At 42.5% G+C, this 19,882-nt stretch overlaps 1 protein-coding gene across 1 annotated transcript; it reads right to left on the bottom strand.

Moving 5' to 3' along the window:
* Window positions 1–2,072: 2,072 nt before the first annotated feature.
* On the bottom strand, window positions 2,073–17,713 carry LOC111862133. The gene is made up of 8 exons (XM_023847294.2): window positions 17,428–17,713; window positions 11,782–11,883; window positions 8,757–8,936; window positions 7,924–8,181; window positions 6,033–6,155; window positions 4,959–5,184; window positions 2,888–3,216; window positions 2,073–2,691 (listed from the first exon to the last, which is right to left on the bottom strand). Exons 1-8 carry the CDS (start codon window positions 17,575–17,577, stop codon window positions 2,437–2,439), a joined length of 1,623 nt encoding a protein of 540 aa, XP_023703062.1. The 5' UTR covers window positions 17,578–17,713; the 3' UTR covers window positions 2,073–2,436.
* Between the last annotated feature and the right edge of the window lie 2,169 nt (window positions 17,714–19,882).

Here is a 19,882-nt window from a genome sequence, read left to right on the forward strand (position 1 = left end):
ATGCTGTTAGCTATAGTTCTGTGATAAGTAAAGGACTCAGTAATCTGACATGATCTCAATATCTCACTTCAGTGAAAAGCTGATGATTTAGCATCTGGTTCCCACTGAGCCAGATGTGAGTCCATGTGAAGGGTTCAGGAATATCACAAAACGCTTCTGTCAGGACAGTCAATCTGTGGTCTGATTGAACCCAGGATACTCGGAATATGAAACAGTCCTTGCCATTACCTGCTGTGCTGATGCTGATCACGAAAACATTTTCAGTCTATTCACCCATCATTGTAGCATTCTACATAAGGGCCATAATATTGTAGAAACAAGCTGTAAAATGGTATAAATAAATTGCTTACTGCAATTACATTTTGTGTTCAGAATCAGTAAAAACATAATTCCCATATTGTTTTCCATTCCTTTATAGGAGTATGTACTGGTAACATAACAGAGTTACATTAGAAGCAGTCATAAGCATATTAATAAATAATAATAATAATTATAATGCTATACCAAGGCAAACTCTAACCCTTATGTTGATGATATTAACGTTTATTATCTGGGAATAGTGGATTTTCAATCCTGTGAACTACGGGGTTAGCAGCTAGATTTTAACTTGGGGTTTGGGGATCAGCACACCTGAACAATGCAACACATGGCAAATGCAACCTGATAACAACAACTCATAAAAATTGATAAATTATGAAGGTAACAATTATAATTGTTACCTTCATAATTTATCAATTTTATCAGTTAATTTATCAGTTTTTTTTTTGTTTCCATAATTATGGAAACAAAAAAAAAAAGCTGACAAATTTTGTATGGGGAATTTCACACTAAATAAATGCTCATTTGCGGGATCAGTACAGAAGTGAAAATAATGTTTAAGAAAGAGGCTGACCAGTTTGCCCCAGAATCAGGTGGCAACAGTGTTGATTGAACATGGAGTTCAGAAGGTTGGGTTTCTTGCTTGTGAGAAAGTGGGGTTAGCAAAAAACACAGGTCTGAGATATACTATCACGAAAAGTTAAACAGTTCCATCTAGTGTGACTACTCACACTAGACAGAACTGTTATAACTTCTCGTGATATTATTAGTGTGACGGACCAGAATGAAACAAATCAAATTCTGAGATATACTATTTAACATGTTCTGAAGCTTCGCACTTAATTTCTCATATGACACTTGATATTACAATGTTTCTTCTTTTGTTTTTCTGAAACAGAACGAACACCAAATTGCCTCACTTGAGATTCCAAATTTGCACATCTCAGCTGAAGCACTCCTTGGGTATCTTCTCATTTAATCATGTTCAGGCTTTGCAGTGAACAGACAGTAACTTTTACCAACTGCTACAATATAGCAGACAGAGAACTGGAAGTGAAGGAAGGTATATTGAGGACGACGTGGTTAAATTTATGCAAATATGAAAGAACTGATTTTATATCATGTCTAATGTCTTTATTTTCTGCATGAAGCAATAGGCTCTCTACTGTACATATTTGTGCACAAAACTTGGGGATGTAGACATAAATGACTATCATAAATAACACACTCTAAGCAATTAAACATCATCACAATATCATTTTAATTGTACTCAAGAATGAGATTTATAGGTGTCTTATTTTTCCTCTACATGATCTCACCTACGTAACTTCAAGGAAAGGTACACACTTAGAAGTGATCTATTTTGCCCTCTCTTCATGTGTTCACCAAGCAGCAGTCTTAGTGGGTCATATAAAAGACCAGAACATACCTAACGTATCATTTCCCTTTACATTAATATTGTCTACTGTGAAAACTCTTGGAACTGTGGAACTTCTTCCGGAAATGAAGCTAAGCCAAAATATGACTTGTTTTGACCCCAGGATTTATGTCCATTGGACTCTCTGGAATTTAGCTTAGTGGGGGGTGGAGTCCAACTGGGTCCACTCGGCATGGCGGCCACTGATTGGCCTATTGTAGCCTGCCCAGGGTGATTATGATGGAGAACTTTGGTGGAATGAAGACTGGCATGGGAAACCGAAGTACTTGGAGAAAACCTGCCCCAGTGCCACTTTGTCAACCATGAATCCCACTTGACCATACCCGGGATCGAACCTGGGCCGTCGCGGTGGAAAGCCAGTGACTAACCGCTTGAGCTATGGCGCGGCCCCTGGACTCTCTGAAAGCCATCCAGCTCATCTTCTGATCAGGATACAGTCAATAAGTTGTTTTGTGGTGCCCAATGTCTTCAGCCGTCTAACATAGACACATCAGTGTTCAGGAATATCAAGAGATACTGTATTTTCTATGACATAGACTTAGTTATGTAGTACGAAACACACTTTGCATGAGAGTGTGAGATGAAACAGATGTCAAGAAAACTTAAAACCCCTGTACTTACATTTTTCCTGCAGCCAATATTAATCAATCTGTGTACAGGATTTATCATAAAACTACCTTTCACAGTGGATGGAAAACTAATTTTGCTTGTTGTGTCACAAAGAGCAGGTTAAGTTGTGAAGAAAGACCAATGTTCTCTATTCTGACTAACTGTGCTGCTGCTTGTGCTTGCCTTCGAGACACTACAGCTGTCCCCGACACTCGCAACACCTGCGGCTCAGGCTTCCTCATCTCATTTGTGGTGTCCATTGTAATGTGGCATGTCACATCAATATGGATGTACTTGATGACTGTGGTACCTTGTGAATCTCTTACCTGCCAAAAGCCAAAGAAACAAAAGTGCTAATGAGGAACTTCAAAATTTTCTGCTGTTATCATTACAACACATAGCCATCAGATAAGGAGGACTAGTATGAACAGAATAGGAAATTATTACTATATTTTGGCTGGAAAACATCAAGACAGAGTACACATTTTCTTTTTGTAGGAAAACAGTAACAAACTGACATACCAGTTCTTGTTTCTCCTCCTGCTGAACTGCATCTGCCCTGAACACAGATCCTTCTCCTAACCTCTGTCCCCCTGCAGTTACCGCAAACTTCATCCCTGCATGCACTGCTCTCGGTTCGAACCCAAGTCCATCTGGATGAGAATCACTCCACAAGAAATTATTAGATGCATTGAGACTTTTCTCATCTGGTGCAAAGGTGATCCTTTTCCCATAACCTGGTCCTATGCTAATGATCCGCAGTGACCGGCCATCGAACAGCAGCCGTTTGCTGCCAGCCGGTCGCACCCTGTAGAGGAAGCCAGGCATGATGCGAGCATCAACATATGTTCCTGAAACATTAGTTACATTCATGGTGATTTAAATAGTCCTGTAAGAGGTGGAAGTTTGCCTGGTAACTATACAAACAGTTAAAATGGAGTGGTAAACCTATCTCCCCCCCATTACCACCTCCACCAAAATGTAATGACTGTATTTCTCCTAACTTTCAGGAAAATTTTAGAATTAAATAAAGTTATGCTTTATGTAAGGTAAAGCTATCCCTGTAAGAGGCCATGGAGGCCCACAGAATTGTGAGATGTCGAGAATCCCACATTTTTTCTATACAGTCGGTTCATAGATGGCGGTTAGGTTGTCAGTCTTAGACTTCGGCTGCTCTTTAGCCACCAGGAAGATTCCTGGTACTCATTTCTGTCAGAGGCTGAGTCAACCCCAGGCCCATAGTGTGGCTGGCAGGATTATATCAATTGAAAAATCCAGTGACTTCATTGGGAATTGAACTCACGACCTTCCAGCTTGTAGCATAATGTCTCAAGTAAATACACTCAGTCGGTATAATGACTGGCTACAGGCTGGGCGAACAAGGTCGGAATTCAAGTCCTGGTAGGGTCAAGAATTTTCTCTTCCCCACATTGTCCAGGCCAGCTCTGGGGCCACCCAGCCTCCGATCCATTGGACAGGGACCCTTTCCCCTGGGGTAAAGCGGCCAGGGCGTGAAGCTGACCATTCACCTCCAGCTAGTGCCGAAGTCAAGAAGATGTGGATCTATATATATTCACTCCCCCAATACGTCTTCACAGTGTAGTGTTTAATTAGATAAGCACAGGCACAACTTTACTTCATACAATCTGTACCATTCAGGATGGTATATCTTTTCTGTTTACCTTATCAAAACATTATTTTTGTTCGAAGTTATGCTGCATTTATGCACTTCCTTTAATTCAGCAAGCAACTGAACATAAGGCAGCCGACATGGAAGGCCATGGAGACAGGGCAGTAAGAAGAGAGTTCATGATTTTGAACTTGCTGTAAACTTGAGGCAAGAACAATTTTACGAAGTTCAAGATTCGGTTATGATGTAATATTACGAAACTCACTCCATTCTTGCCAATATGCACCACAGCCATGGCTATTAAAGCAATGTGCAAGTATTACGGTAGGGTTCTTGGTTGTGTTTTGAATCTTCGTTCCCAATTTTTTCTTTTTTAATTATATGAGAAGACTTGAATTTCTTAATCTGAGTGCTGCTCATGGCTTATACTTGTATATACTGTGTACAATGAAACCGTTATTTAAGGTTTTTTGGATTTGAACACTAAACAAGGCAAAATCATAAATTGAGGTAATTTAATACTAAAATTGTCTTGGGATCATAGCAACTGATGAGAGAAGACACCGAACTGGGGAACATCGAAGGGAGATTCCACGATATTCTGATATTAACGATGAAATCAACCAGTTTCTAGGCAAAGTTACATAGGTTTTCAATCTTCACTCAATATTGTTAGGATTATAAAAACAAGATATGACCAGGGACATGTAGCAGACACGGACATAACAAATGCATGCAAAATATTGATTGGAAAAACCTCGGGAATAGCTCACATAAAAGCATAAATGCACTGATAATACTAAAATAGATATTTGAGATTATGGAAATGTGAATTGAACTGCTGTAAGACAGGACCGGTGCAAAAGTTTTTTTGAATGAAGTGAAGAACCTTTAGGCTGCAATACAAAGGCTCTCATGATCTGTATTATGGAGGTAGTGTTCTCTGTGTGTTTACCCACTCACCAATAACTGGCAGTTCATGGGCTTCTAGCCCAGTAATAGTGTAACGTGTTGGTACATCTCCAATAGATTCTCCCAGCACAGTAGTGTGGCGCCACTTGTCATTAATCCCTGGACTGAGTGTAAAACCTCTCCTCTGGTGGCTACCAACTGTGACATTCATTACACGTGTCACGCTGGCATTCTGCCGTCCGTTTCTGGGTTTGACTGCCACAGCCAGACCACGGATCTGCAATAATGTTACAGCAGTATGTAAACGCAAATAGCATAAGTCTATTGAAATTTCAATGGAAAGTCTTAACAACAAACTTTGCAAAAATACATAACCCCTCTCTTTCTTGAAATGGTAACAGAGGACAACATTAAATTCCCTGCTAAAGAACAGAGAAACGTGTCCTTCATTCACAAGTTATCTTAATTAAAACAGCTAGTAGCTGGGTCATTGGGCCCTACTCAGAATATTTGCTTATTTTGTTTGTGCTCCATTTAGTGACACTGTCGGCAACTCATACTATAGAGTGTAAAATGGCAGAATGCGAAATAAATTTGAAGGGATATGGAAAGAAGCTGTTGTTTCTAATTTAACGTTCTATCCACAATTCACCTGGAGGGACTGAGGAAAACTAAGAAAACCTCGGTCTCCCGGATACAACCCAGAAGCATTACTGCTTCAGTCAGACTGCTCAGTGATACACAATAAACACTGACAGACATTTCAACATTACCACCAAAAATTCCATCCTTTCCCATGTACATTTTGTAATCTTCATTGTGTTAATATGCAGCCAGTAACTGCTCTGAATTATCTCAAATACAAGAACTAGGGGGAAGGTAATTCACATCTCTAGGTGCAATTTCCCCATGTAACCCCTCTAGTCATCCACCCTTATGCAGACTGAGTGTGCACATTACAAACTTTGGAGATTTGCTTTTGGCCAGTTTGAGACTGCAGCATCAACTGAAGTGCAGGTACCTCCCACTGCCACCTGGTGGTCATACTATATAACAACAGGCTGGGGCCAGGCTTATGTGTATGGATATGCACATTTTGCTTATAGTAGAGAGAGCGTTACTTACTGGCATCACGACGGCAGACTGTCCATTTTCAAACCACTCAACTTTGCACAGTGCACGAAGTCGTACTGTCTTCTCGACTGAGCCATCACTGAGCACCACTTGGCTTATTTCCTCCTGAGGAGCCTGTGGGACAAAACAGACTGCATTAGATTCAGAAACTATTATCAGTAAAATGAAATCATTCACCACTCCCATTTCCTTCTGTTCCTGCCTTCCTGGGGAGGCACGCGGTAGTGTAGTTGGTTGAGGCACTATGCTACAAGCTGGAAGGTCGCGGACTGAAATCCCGATGAGATCACAGGATATTTTTTTCAATTGACCTAATCCTTCCAGCCATTCTATGGCCCTGGGGTCGACTCAGCCTCTAACAGAAATGAGTACCAGAAATCTTCCTGGAGGTAAAGAGCAGCTGGCGCTTAAGGATGACAACCTTACTGCCATCTGTGATCCAATTATCTAGAGAAAATGTGGGAGCCTCAACATCTCACAATCCTATGGGCCTCCACGGCCTGTTACAGGGATACCTTTACTTTTTTCTGTCTCGGTGGTCTTGTTGCTAGGAGATCACATCAGGATAGCTCTGCCAATACAGCAACAGGCTGCAGGCTGGATGGCTGGGATTTGATTCCCGAAAATGGCAAGACATTTTTCTCTTCTCCACATGGTCAGTACCAGCTGTGGCACAAATCCAGCCTTCTACCTATTCTCCTCTCCTTTATGCACCACCTACTTGAGCATTAAAAAGCCCCATATTTTCCACACAGTGTATACGTGTGTTTTGTATGATTCCCACTGCACACAGTGATAATTTCCTTAAACAGCATTAACTGACAGGGCTTTGGAATGGACACAGGAAATGAGTGAACTTCTGAACATTATTTAGATGATCTGATTGCAATTATGCATTGTATTCTGAGCCCAGAGAGTATGTAATGAATAAGGGAACGTATGTTTATGAGTCTGACCACCATCAAGCACCACAACATCATACAGAATTCAGAAAGATGTCACATCCTTTCAAATAACAATCTCACTATTTCTGTGTGGGATACTTTAATGAAAGCCATGCAGTAGAAAAAGCCAAGAAAATATTCACGTTCAGTAGACATCTCCAGTATTTCTTCAGGGAACCAATAATTCAGTGAACTTTTTCCTTCATTCAGTACAAGAGAAATTTGATTCAAGTGTTCTGAGAATCACATGGTGCATTGTTCAAGCTGAACACATTCTCCAGTTTGCTTGTATGTAATCGCAGTTTCACAAAAACAAAACAGGAGAAATTTGGCCTATCAATGAGGGTCCAGAGAACATTTGATAACAAAGCTAAGTGCATGGTCCCTGTGATCTCCCAGTGTCAGTCTCCTTTGCTTTTTTCTTTATGTAACAGAAAGCAGAATTGTTTGTTCTTCACCTGGGATATGGGTTGGTTTCCTTGTCAATATCACAACAGTCAGTCACTAAAACTTTGGAGAAGGAATACATTCAAATTAAGAAACTAAAAGTTTGCTTACATAAGTAAGAAAAAAATTTGGAATAAAGGTTTGAATTGTGTCCAAATTCTTTATGGCATTGCCTGCATACTTTTTAGCAGCCATGGTTACTGTACATACTGGCAAGAGTGAAGAATACAAGTCACATTATTTATGGGTGTTCTGTAAGAGCTGGTAAGAGGCAGGAAAGGGATGGAAAAATTACATTTTGTATTTGTATAAAAATCTGGTCCTTCTAAGCCCTTCTGATAGGGTTTGTGAGTTCTGTTTGAGCCAGAAAGTTACTATGAACAAAAATATTCTGCTGACACAAGGTTCTTCTGGTCCCAGAACCCTTCCCTTCACCTTCCAGTACTATTTCATGCTCAGTGCAGAATAATGAAATGGACAGAACGACTTACACTGTTGTGTAGGATTTCCAGTGTGCCCGTGGCAACATGATTGGCATCATGCAACGTAAATTTGTCACCAGGTGACACCACCTCCAATTCAAATGCAAAACCATCAGGGCTCGAGTCTGACCAGAAGTAATTGCTATTGTTGTTAAGTGTATTGGTGTCGGCTTCGAAAGTGAGTCTTCTTGAATACCCTCGTCCTATACTCAGCAGGTGGACAGCACGGCCATTAAACACATGCTCTGGTGTTGCTTGGAAAATGTTCTGAAACATCGAATTGAAGAATGCTTTTTCAGTAGAAGCTGATATTCGCTGTTTCTACAATGAGCAAATCTTTATAGGATTTTCACGTAATAAACTTCTGAAACCTGAAGTTCATATAACAATAATAAAAATTACAGTTACGATTCTCTGTGAACAAACTGCAGGTTTTGTAGGTAATACACATAGTAGCCATTAAGTTTGAAGAGCTAATGCTCCAAACACTAATTATGTGCAGTTCATTACTACTGTGTCAGCCTGAATACACTGACACACTGTTCATTAGCTTTTTCCTTCATGCTCTGAACACCCTTTGCCACATCTACACAATAAAGCGAATGGCACTCACATTAATCGGTTTGAGAATGTTGAGAATATCTGAATTGTAGTGGCAGGTTAAATAAAAGTAAATTGAAAAGACACTAAACATTTCCTGCTACAGTCAAGTCGCTCCCAGCTGTTATCTGCATCATAATGAAAGCGGGAGCTGGGTGCTTTATTCATGCTTGCAAAAGAAGGCAGTGAAAGGATTAAACACTTCATTATATTCACCAATCCTGGTCATTTGGCCAACTTACCTGATCGTGAATGGGTCTAACTCTGTACCGAAACCCTGGTACAATTCTTGGGTCCACATACACTCCTACGGCTGGAAACTCATGTGGTTTGAGAGCCGGTATCACGTAGCGAGCAGGGATGTCTCCCAGATTTGCTGCATCAAGGTGAACTGGGAGTTTGGTCTTCTGGTGTTCTTCTTCCTGGAAATTAATATAAGTAAACCTTGCTTTTATAACGGGTATTTCAACATTAATTCACTCATTTATATTTGTGGGGATATCTGTGTGTGACAAACAGAATCATTACAACTATTTACACAGAGTAAGTGAAAGAATAGCCGGTCATGTGGTGCCAGGAAGCTTTCATTGTCATTACTATTCCAGTTACACTGTAGTGGGGATTGTTTACATATTCTCTGTCAAACTGTGACTACAGCTGTACTGCAGAGGCCTGAGTGTTTGTCTGCAGTTCTATATACTGTATAATGTCACAGTAATGTAACGGAGTAGAGGTTATTGGTCACCCAACTAACTAACTAACTTGCTCACTCACTCAATCCATGAAGCTGAGACCTTCTCAAGAGTTTCCCAACATTTTATGGAACCCGAAGAATCATTACCATGCTCACAAGAGCCCTCCACTGGTCCCTGCCCTCAGTCAGGGAGATCCACTCCATACCACCCCCATCCTATCTAAGATCCGTTTTAATATTATCCACCCACCTAAGCCTTGGTCTTCCTAGTGGTCTCTTTCATTCTGGCTTTCCAACCAAAATCCTATATGCAGTCCTAGTATTGGATGCTCAACTGGTCAGAAAATTCCCCATCTTTTGTGATACCCAAAGATTCATTATCATGCATACAAGAGCCCACCACTGGTCCTTACCTTGGGCCAGATTAATCTAATCAATCTTTCTCAACTTATTTTTCTGAGATCCAGTTTAGTATTATCTTTCCATGTATGCTTAGGTCTCACTAGTGGTCTCTTCCCTTGAGGTTTTCTGACTAAATGGAGCTAAAGAGGGGTGCAGCATGAACGGTTAAGACCATATTAAATAAGAAAGGATTTTGTAATTAATGTTACTATTAGGGTGGTTGCAATCATCTGGTTGTGTGGCTAACATGGGGAGGCACAAGATACATGTAATGTATGTGTGAAAACATTCTGGAAGACTGAAAATGAAATGGAAAGATAATATTAAATTCCATCCTAAGGAAAGAAGCTTCCATGATCATATATGGATTCAGCTGGCCCAGGATGATGTCCCAGTACTATGTTAGTTATCCTGTTTAACCAGAGAGCTCTGTTTACTGATTAATCACCAAAATATTCCTTTAGTACACAGTGAAAAAAAGAAACTCTTTATTAATATCTATAAGCCCTAATGGGTTTAATATTTTGCATTTTCAGAACTGAAGTAAATAATCAACAAGAATGGTTACTGTCGTCTTCACTGAATCAAGATCTTGGTACGCCCCAGCGTTCTGTCATGTGTACATTTATGTCACTTGCTTATCTGAATGGCCTGCCCTGTCGTCTCTGTTCGCTGCACCCATTTGTAAGAACAACACAGGAAGCCCTGCTCTGCTAGGAATTACCCTGATTGCCTGCAGCCCTTGTCTATTGGGGGTCATTGCTTCAATTATCTGTTGCAACATTTTACATTCGGTGGGGTTTCTTTAATTTCCTGTGTTCTTTATCCAATCAATGAAGAGAACTTGCATGCCACAAAGCACGTTTAACTTGGGGGGGTAGCGATGTTCTCTGTGTAAGGTCTTCCCAGTAAGAAAGACATGCGTATAAACTGAAATGCACTTCCCTAAGACAGACCCCCCCCTTACCATAAAATAATATAGAATTAATAGATTTTACAGGAAAGTGCATGCTCTGAGATACAGGTATGATAGGATTGATCCCACGAAAACAATTTTATGAAATGTCTAACCACATGAAGACCCGAAAAACAGAGGAAGATGGGTTTGTAATATTTGTAACATTGTAACAAATATAAATCTTGAAAGAAGATTGTTGTGATTCTGCCAAAAGCTCTTACATAATTAGATAGGTCATTTTTTCCTTACTGAATCCAAGAGCACTTGGCAACCAATCTGCTGAGATGTACATGACAGCACATTTGAACTGTACACTGTAGCCAGCAGAGGAACTCAGAGCGTTTTATGAGCCATTTTAAGATATAAAGACTAAGAGAGTGCAGAACCAGTACATGCCTCTGTTCCTACAGAAAACCTGTCTGTGGGGTTATAAGTTTGACATTACAATTTGGTATTTGCTAAAAATTGGTCTGCACAATGTGACAAATGCTCATATATTGAACTCTGGGATCACTGTTGCCAGTGCTTGCTGCAAATACTACTGGTAAATTGCCAAAGTCAGAATCTCTGTGAGTGACCTCTCTAACCTATTTAAAGTTCACAGTTTGAAGCACAGACACATGGAACTTGTTTGCATTTATCACGAAAATTATGTTACATATTGAAACAGTATTTGGGGCACATTCTTTCTTAAGGCATAAAAAATATTCTTACTCATACACACAGAATTATGTTAAAACCGCGTGTGTAAAAAAATTGTTTCAAATAATCCTAGTTTTAAGACATGTAGTAATTAAAATATACCTTTAAGTAATAATCAAAGCCATGGAACACTTCTTGAGAAGCTGACAGTCGCCTTTAACGGAACACAAAGGCTACCCATGAACCTTTTCCCCAGCCACATGCACCCTTTCAAGTACTATTTCTTTAACACTGATTTTAATATTATTCTATATATGGGTAGGTGTCCCAAATGACCTTCCCCTTCATGTTCTTTGATTAAAATTTATATGCATTCTCATCTCCCCCATGCATGCTACATTAACACCCACCTCACCATCCTTGATTTCATTGCCCAAATAACATTAGATGAAGAACACAAATTACACTTTTGTGCTAGGAAAGACATGTACTGTCAGTTAAATTACTGTGTGTTATACAAGCAATTGGAGAAAATGTCAAAATAAATGATCAGCCACGAACAGGAACTTACGTAACTCTCGCAGTCACTGAGTTCACTGTCACACAAATCAGGCTGTACGTGCAAGGTGGACAAGGGGCACTGGGCCCCCTTGGCTGGGCCCTCATCATCATTCTGCAACAAGCAAACAACATGGTTCAATGTCAGCCCAGAGAATTCAGTAATACTTCACTTACAAACTAACGCTTCAAAATGCAGTGGTAGCTACATGTACTGCCTGCTTAGTTGTTCAAAAACACTCCACTCGGTCACACGGTGTATTTTACACGTTTTATATGATTCTCACAGTAAACAACGATAATTTCCCTAAACAGCACTAACTGGTTGGTCTTTATACTCAAGACACTGTGTTCTCTCTGAGGTAGAGGCTGTATTTTTAAATATTAGTTCCTGAAGTTCAGGTTTCAAATTACCGTATTTACGCATGTACAGGCCGCACATTTGTTGCCAAAAATTCAAGAGGAAAACTGGGGTGCGGCTTATATTCGAAATATTCGAAATCACACTTCATTTAAAAAAAATTATATTCATAATTAGTAATAGAGGGTGTAATACTCCTGAAATAATATTCCAAGAAAATTATTTTTTCTACAATTTCTGTCTGAAAATTGTGCTGCGGCCTATATACGCAGGCGGCCTATACATGCGTAAATACGGTAATATTTCTTATTGCTGTAATACTAGAGAGAAATACTGAATTTGATGGCCACTTGATAAAACGTAATTCGGATCTCGTCAAATTATCCAAATGACAATGTCTGTCTCTGTGTGTGTAGTCTTCACGTTTTTTCCTTTTTGTCGTATTTTAAACGATGAACAATAACCAAGAAGGAATCTGCAGTAAATGGGCCCCAATACGGGGTGCGTGATATGTTACCTCATGTTGAGCAGGGGCCCTGTAAAAGCGCTCCTCACCTCCATGTCCTCTCGCAGATAGGTGACAAACGAGCAGGCAGACGCGAATACCTGATGCTTACAAACAACCTTTGACGTTTGGCCCATTTCTACGTAACACTGAAGTAACTTATTTTCGGACTTTGAAACGTAATATTGGTCTGTTGGTCTGCATTGCGCGCCATTGTACAATTTATTTTTGTATGACCGACGGACGTCGCAAAGTGGTGACGGTACGACGGCCGACGACGCGCACCTGGAGGATCACACATGGTCAACGAGGGGCGCCTCATGGAAGTTTGTAATTCTTTGGTGTAGACTGGGATATGTTAATATTGCGTACGGTGCATCAGTATTGGTTGCAAGGGCTGGGGAACACCGCGGATGTTTGAAACGGTCCCCAGCAGGTATTCGAACAGGGAACCTTCCTTTCTGTCGACTGTGACTGTTTCATTGTCAGAAGTTTCTTCGCTAATCTTTACGCGTGCCACTTTTACCGGGATATGGACGTACGGGATAACATTGTGGGGATCAGCCAATAACTCAAACAAAATTCTCCAACGATTTCAAAGCAAAGTATTACGAATAATAGTTAACGCACCGTGGTATGTGCCGAACACGGTACTACATAACTTTTACCGGGCGGACCTGCCAGACCCTGCCTTCCTTCTCCCCTGATACAGTAAAGTAAACGTCGCTAATCCTGGTTATTGGTAGGGAGAGGTCATTCGGGCTAGGTGATAATGCCGATCAGTGAAGCAAAAGGTAGCCCCCCCCCCCAAAAAAGAACTTAAGAACACGAATAAATGGAAAATTTAATTATATATATGGCGTAAGTAGTGCCGATGAAAATAAAATATCACTCTACAGCCATAATTTAAAAACTAGAAATTATACATTTATTAATTGATAGAAGACTCAGAAGCTGTACTTGTTTTTGAACGCAATAATGCAGGTTTGAAGAGACCTCTACTACTGTGCCCATCTCCCTCACAATTCTTATGCGTTCATAAATACTCCCGGAGCTGTGAACTGCCGTACTGACTGTTCATATTTCGATCCGGAGTAACTGTAACCGGATTATCGAGGTTTTACCTCCGTCACAATTTTTTGTGGGTTCTTTTACGACGCTGTCAGTAGCTAACAGTCCGTAGCGAAGAATGGTAGGGTAGCCGAATGATGAATTGGAAAGGATCTGGAAGGCCGCGGCCTCTGCCTGAAGGAACTGAGGATAGCTGATGTCCTGATCGATATTCGAACCGAGGACCTCCCGCTACGACAGCCCGCTTTCTGCGCAATGTTGACAGAGACCGCAGAGGAGAATGTGACCTAACGAATGAATGAACGAACTTAGTTCCTCTGATAAACATTGTTAATCCTTTGGTGATATCGTTCTGTTTGTATCGCGCTGTCTTTCTCGCAGAACTTCACAATTAAAAACACGGCCACTGCTTCTCCTTACTCCGCAAACAGCCCATGTGTGTGTCTGTGCATTTGGTCATGTCCCAGGACTGTGTGTTATCACCTCAGCACTGCCATTCAGCGCGATCGGTTTGAAGCGCTGACGTCTGTAGGACTCCTCACTTTTCTGTTACGAAATTCATACTCGGGCACCATTTCTTGGTTATTTAACAACGTTAAATCGGCTACAGATGTCAGGACTGTTTAAAATCCCGGAGGGCGTATTAACCGTCGTGGTTCTGCATATATGCTTGTGTATTCACGTTGCTGTGAGTGTGTGGGTTCGAAGACCGCTCGAGGCACGATCTCTGTGTTTGTGTTACAATGAAGCTAGTGGGTTAAACGGAATATAAATCTTGTGGTCGGTACAGCGATTGGCTACCGGCTGGACGAGCGAGGGATCGGAATTCGAGTCCCGGTAGAGTAAAGAATTTTCTCCACGTCGTCCAGACTGGCTCTGGTGTCCACTAAACCTCCTCTCCAATGGGTACCGGAGGCCCTTTCCCAGGTGGACAAAGCAGCCGGGGCGTGGAGCTGACCACTCACTTCCAGCCAGTGCCGAGGTCAAAAAAAGTGGATCTGTACATCCACTCCCCATACGCCTTCATGTAGTAGTGCTTAAGTAGATACGCAGAGGGACAACTTTGCCTTTTCTACCGCCCTAGGGTTCAGAGACTCCTACCACGTGACCGGTGGACTGCGCTTGGAGTGCGCGTACGAAGACCAGTGGAATATTCCAGAAGCTCTACTCGTATGTTCTGCTGTCTCGGAGCTTCTACTTTCATTCCGTACGATACCGATCACTTGTTTCATGCGCCTTACATCCGACAGTCTGGGGCAGTATTTTCTACTTAAAATTTCAGTGACGAACTAGACTTTGAAGCAAATGATTCCGACAGGAAGGCGCCAGCCAGTATAGCAGTACACGTGTGCGGAGCTCGGTTCTGCAGGGCCAGACACAACACCCTGTTCACAATGAAATGATTTCAGCCGCCCCAAAAAGTAAGGCGCTGAAATCTGGAGCAGGGATAGCTCAGTATAGTAACTCGTAACTGGCTGGAGGACCGGTGTTCGTTTCCTGGCACAGAAATGGAACACTTTCTCTTTACCATCGCGTCAAAATCGGCCCTCGAGACCCAACAGCCTTCTATATAGCGCGCATTGGCGTGAAGCTGACCGTCTACTGGCCCAGATAAGAGAGGGTGGAGTTCTATCTCCGCGCCGCCAAGGCGTTGTGCTTCAGCACGTAGGCGGTTGATATTAAATGGTGCCCACTTATATTCGCTATGCGAAATAAATGTAAAAAATGAACGCATAATAGGGGGATGATATCTCTGCCGCCACTTATATGCGGGAAGTATGTACAACCATATTTGTAACTAGCACCCCCAAGTATGGATTCGGGGGAGGGGGTGCATTTTTCAATAAACTCAGTTCTGCCTCCAAACCAAACGCAACATGTGATTTTTGGTCCCAACTTTCCTGTATTTTGCGTATGATGGGTCGGAGATTGAGTACGCCTCTGCTGCACGGAACTTGGTTATGAGTACCGAGCGCGGACAACTTGGGCACATACGGGTACACGGCAAGTTTGCAGCCCTTGCCACAATAGATTTTTCAAATTATTCAGTATCATTAAGGGAGCCGGGATGGCGCAGTCGGTATAGCGACTGGCTACAGGCTGGATGAGCGAGGGGTCGGAGTTCGAGTCCCGGTAGGGTCAGAATTCTCTTCTCCACGTCGTCCGAACCGGCTCTGGGGCCCACCCAACCTATCCAATGGGTACCCGGGAGTAACGCGGCCGGGGCGTGAATCTGACCACTCACCTCCAGCCAGTGCCGAGGTCAAGAACACGTGGATCTATACATCCACTCCCTCATACACCTTCATAGCCTAGTGCTTAATCAGTTAAGTACAGGGACAGCTTTACCGTCTACCTACGGTATCACTACCTGCATGCCAGGCGCGCCGCTCTGCTCCTTTGTTTTTAGCGAACGCTTCTAATGGCGCTCATTGTCGCCCCACGGACCCGTGCTCCTGCCCGAACATACAGCGGCTCCTGCTGCTTAGCATGACAGCAGCGCGCCATTATCCGAAACACGACTATCAACCGGAGTTCTGGCAGTGAAACGCTGGCAAGTCATGTGGTGTGACAAACGAGCCCCGTCGGCTAAACACTGTTGGAATTTTTCAAATAAAATGTTAATTTATAATTATATTTATTAACTTTTCATGTTTCACCTGTTTTTAAATCTTTTTATTTTGTATTATTATAATACTACTAGTACAGTGCATAGTGTTATGATAGTGTTGGATAAGATGGGCGGGGCATGTAACACGAATGGGGGAGAAAAGGTATGCATATAGGATATTGGTAGGAAAGCCGAGAAGGAAAGAGACCACTGGGTAGAACAAGACAAACGTCGATGGATGCTGTTAAAATGGACCTTAGGGAGAGAGATAGAATGCGTTGGTATGGACTCAGGATAGGGACCAGTGGAGGGCTCTTGTGAACAGGGTGAACCTTCGGGCTCCATAAAATGCTGGGACGTTCTTGAGTAGCTGCAGAATTGTCGACTACTCAAGAGGGACTTGTACTAGTGTGTCTTTAGGGTTCAGAATGGAATCCAATTATCTGAATTTTGGATTATCCGAACCACACGTCCACAATTAATTGGGACAGTCGCCGTTCTACTGTGGTTTCCAGAAGCTTGTGTTTCAGTTTAAATAACCTTAACTGACTCAGGTTGTCCTTATTTACTTTATTCTCCCTCCAATTTGTTTAATGTTCGTGCTGACGCTGTGACTGGTCACAGGAATTATGTGAATTATTCCTCATTCTACAACTGTTTACTTAAAATGCATTGCAAGCTGCTAACGGACATTTTTCTGTGCTTTGGAACTCAGATGTAGCGGACTTAAAAATAAAACCTGGAGTCGAGCCCAATTACGGAACAAAGTAATTGTGAAAACCACTAAATCGAAGGGATGGTACGCCGTGTAGTGAAACTTCTATGGGAATCTGATATCCACCCCACACCCTTCCTCCCCGAGGCTGGGACAGTTGAGTCAGTATAGTGACCACGGACAGGCTGGACAGGGTCGATCCCCGGCAAGAGCAGGATCGATCTCTTTCCCACCGCATCAAGACCAGCCCTGGGGGCTCTTTTCTGACGTAAAGTGGTCCGAGGGCGAAGCTGACCACTCACCTCCACCTAGTGCGGAGGTGTGCCTCCACTCCTCCATACGTCTTCATGGAATGGTGCTCAAGCACAGTAACACGGAACGCTACGAAGTTCCTACCTGTGCCGAAGGGAAGAGGTCTTCAAGCATTCCAAGGTCGGGTTCCTCCGGTAGAGGCGCCGTGATTGTCATCCGTCGCGACCAGAGCCGCTGCAAGGCGGGTGGCGTCTCCATCTCCTGCTGGGAAAGCTCAACCTGTGGCCGAACCATAGCGCTGTGTTCACTGATACACTTCGGTAAGCTCGCCTTCGAGAAGTTTCGGAAACGTACAGTATTAGCACGCTCTCACTTAACCTCCACCAACCTCCCGCTGCTCTCCGCAAGCCGCACTGCCAGTCCAGCCGTAAGGTGGGGCATTTATATGGCGCTCTGCTGTAAGCCCAGTGCGTCACTCCTCTCAGGCGCCAGGCGCAGCAGTTGCGATCTGCGCTAGCTTATTTATATCTGTATGGAGTTGCATTGTCTCACTGTAGACTCTACACCGTCCGGTAGTAGAGAGAATGGAATAGGCACTATGCCATTTGCCTAGAGGGCCTAAGGGAAACCACGTAAAACCTCAGTCACGATAACCGGTGTCTCGTCCGATATTCGAGCCCAGTACCTCCGAATAATCTAGAGCTTTACCTCTAGTCCAGTAGTTCCCAAACCTTTCAACATAACGCCCCGTCTTGGTTGCCACCAAAGCCTCATGCCCCCTTCCTTCAACCCTTTGCACCCCAAACCGTGTTATTGTTTACGTGCAAATGACCCGCAAACAGTACCGTGCCCAAACTGTTCGTAAAACAATTCATATTTTCAGAACGAAAATGCTTCAGCGTGCTCCGTATAGGCGACGAATCGTGCCAACAAATGGCGAAGTCTAATTGCTCGAATTGTTTTAATATTTACACTACCAGTTCTGACGGGCGCGTACGGAAGCTGCAATTAAATGCAGGTAAAAGTAATTACCAGCTAAATTTTACGTGAAAATTTGCTATTCTCGTGATCCCTCCCGCGGAAGCCACTCACGTTTCGCAGTTTGGGAACTGCTGTTCTGGACATACCTATGTGGTACGACGTTTCGGAACTTCCTTATGCTGCCATCGTCAGGTCGTTATTACTTTCAGAGAAGTTGCGCAGTTTCTCTTCGTCGAAAACTGGAATCACAGGGAAAGTTTTGATTTTTTAACGTCTAGGGCAGACGAGATAGCTGCTATCTGGATGGGTTATCGCTCTGACATTTCGTGACGTACCATGTGAGACTGCAGTCCACACTGAACGGACCGGTGGAATGTGGCAGTGACGTACATCTGTGGGTCTGCTCCTTTAGCCACTGAAGTAACTGGAGAAAATCGCATAATGAGGAGCTTCTTGATTCTTATTCTCAACGAAGTATTGTTAGGATGATGAAATAAAAGAGGGTACGATTGGCCGGACATGTAGCACGCGTGGGAGCTAACAGAAAAGCGTTCAAATTTTTGTTCGGAAATCCTGAATGGGAGAAAATACTTGGTGTACACGAGAAGATAATATCGAATCATACTTTAATGGGATAACCAGAATATGAAAACTCCGCGGCCTTTGTTTATAATGGTTTAAAATTTTGTACCTGACACCAATGAACAAGTTCTTTATATGAATGCCCAGGCTAGTGAGCACCGCCCAGGCACTGGATAACCGTCAGCTTGGTATCTCCCTCATCACGGATTTCTCCTCCTGTCAGGCTGAAAGGGGTTGACATGTTCCGGTAACTGCAGGAAAAACTTCGGCAGCTCTGGTGGAACTGATAACTCTATTCAGAGGAATTCAACTTTAACCCTTTAAATACCGAATTTCTTCTAAATAATATATAAAAATTCAGTTCGTACCACACAGGAAACACATCACGTCTCTGCTATAAAGACAAAACGGTTAATGTTGTTTGGGGAAGTAATCATTGTGAGCTCTAAAACAAGGAGATGCTTTATATCGCCACTCCTTTTCAACTTTGCCTTAGAATATGCAAGGAAGGTCCAGGGAAAGCAGGTGGGACTCAAACTAAACGGGACACATCAGCTGTTGGCCTATGCTGATGATGTGAATCTACTGGGTGATAATGTAGATACCATAAAGAAAAACACACAAACTTTAATTGGCGCTGGTAAGGAGGTTGGTCTAGAAGTAAACACAGAAAACTAAGTATATGTTGCTGTCTCGTCACCAAAATGCTGGGCAAAATCATGACATAAAGACAGGAAACAGATGTTTTGAAAATGTGGCACAGTTCAGATATTTGGGAACAACGATAACAGATCGAAACCTGATTCAGGATGAAATTAAGAGGCGATTGAACTCGGGTAATGCTTGCTACCATTCAGTCCAGAACCTTTTGTCTTCCCGTCTGCTGTCCAAAAGCATCAAAATTAGAATATACAAAACTATAATTTTGCCTGTGGTTCTGTATGGGTGTGAAACTTGGTCTCTGACATTAAGGGAGGAACGTAAACTGAGGGTGTTTGAGAACAGGGTGTTGAGGAGAATATTTGGACCAAAGAGG

The sequence above is a fragment of the Cryptotermes secundus genome, unplaced genomic scaffold (genome assembly GCF_002891405.2).
Source record: "Cryptotermes secundus unplaced genomic scaffold, Csec_1.0 scaffold770, whole genome shotgun sequence".
Taxonomy (NCBI): domain Eukaryota; kingdom Metazoa; phylum Arthropoda; class Insecta; order Blattodea; family Kalotermitidae; genus Cryptotermes; species Cryptotermes secundus.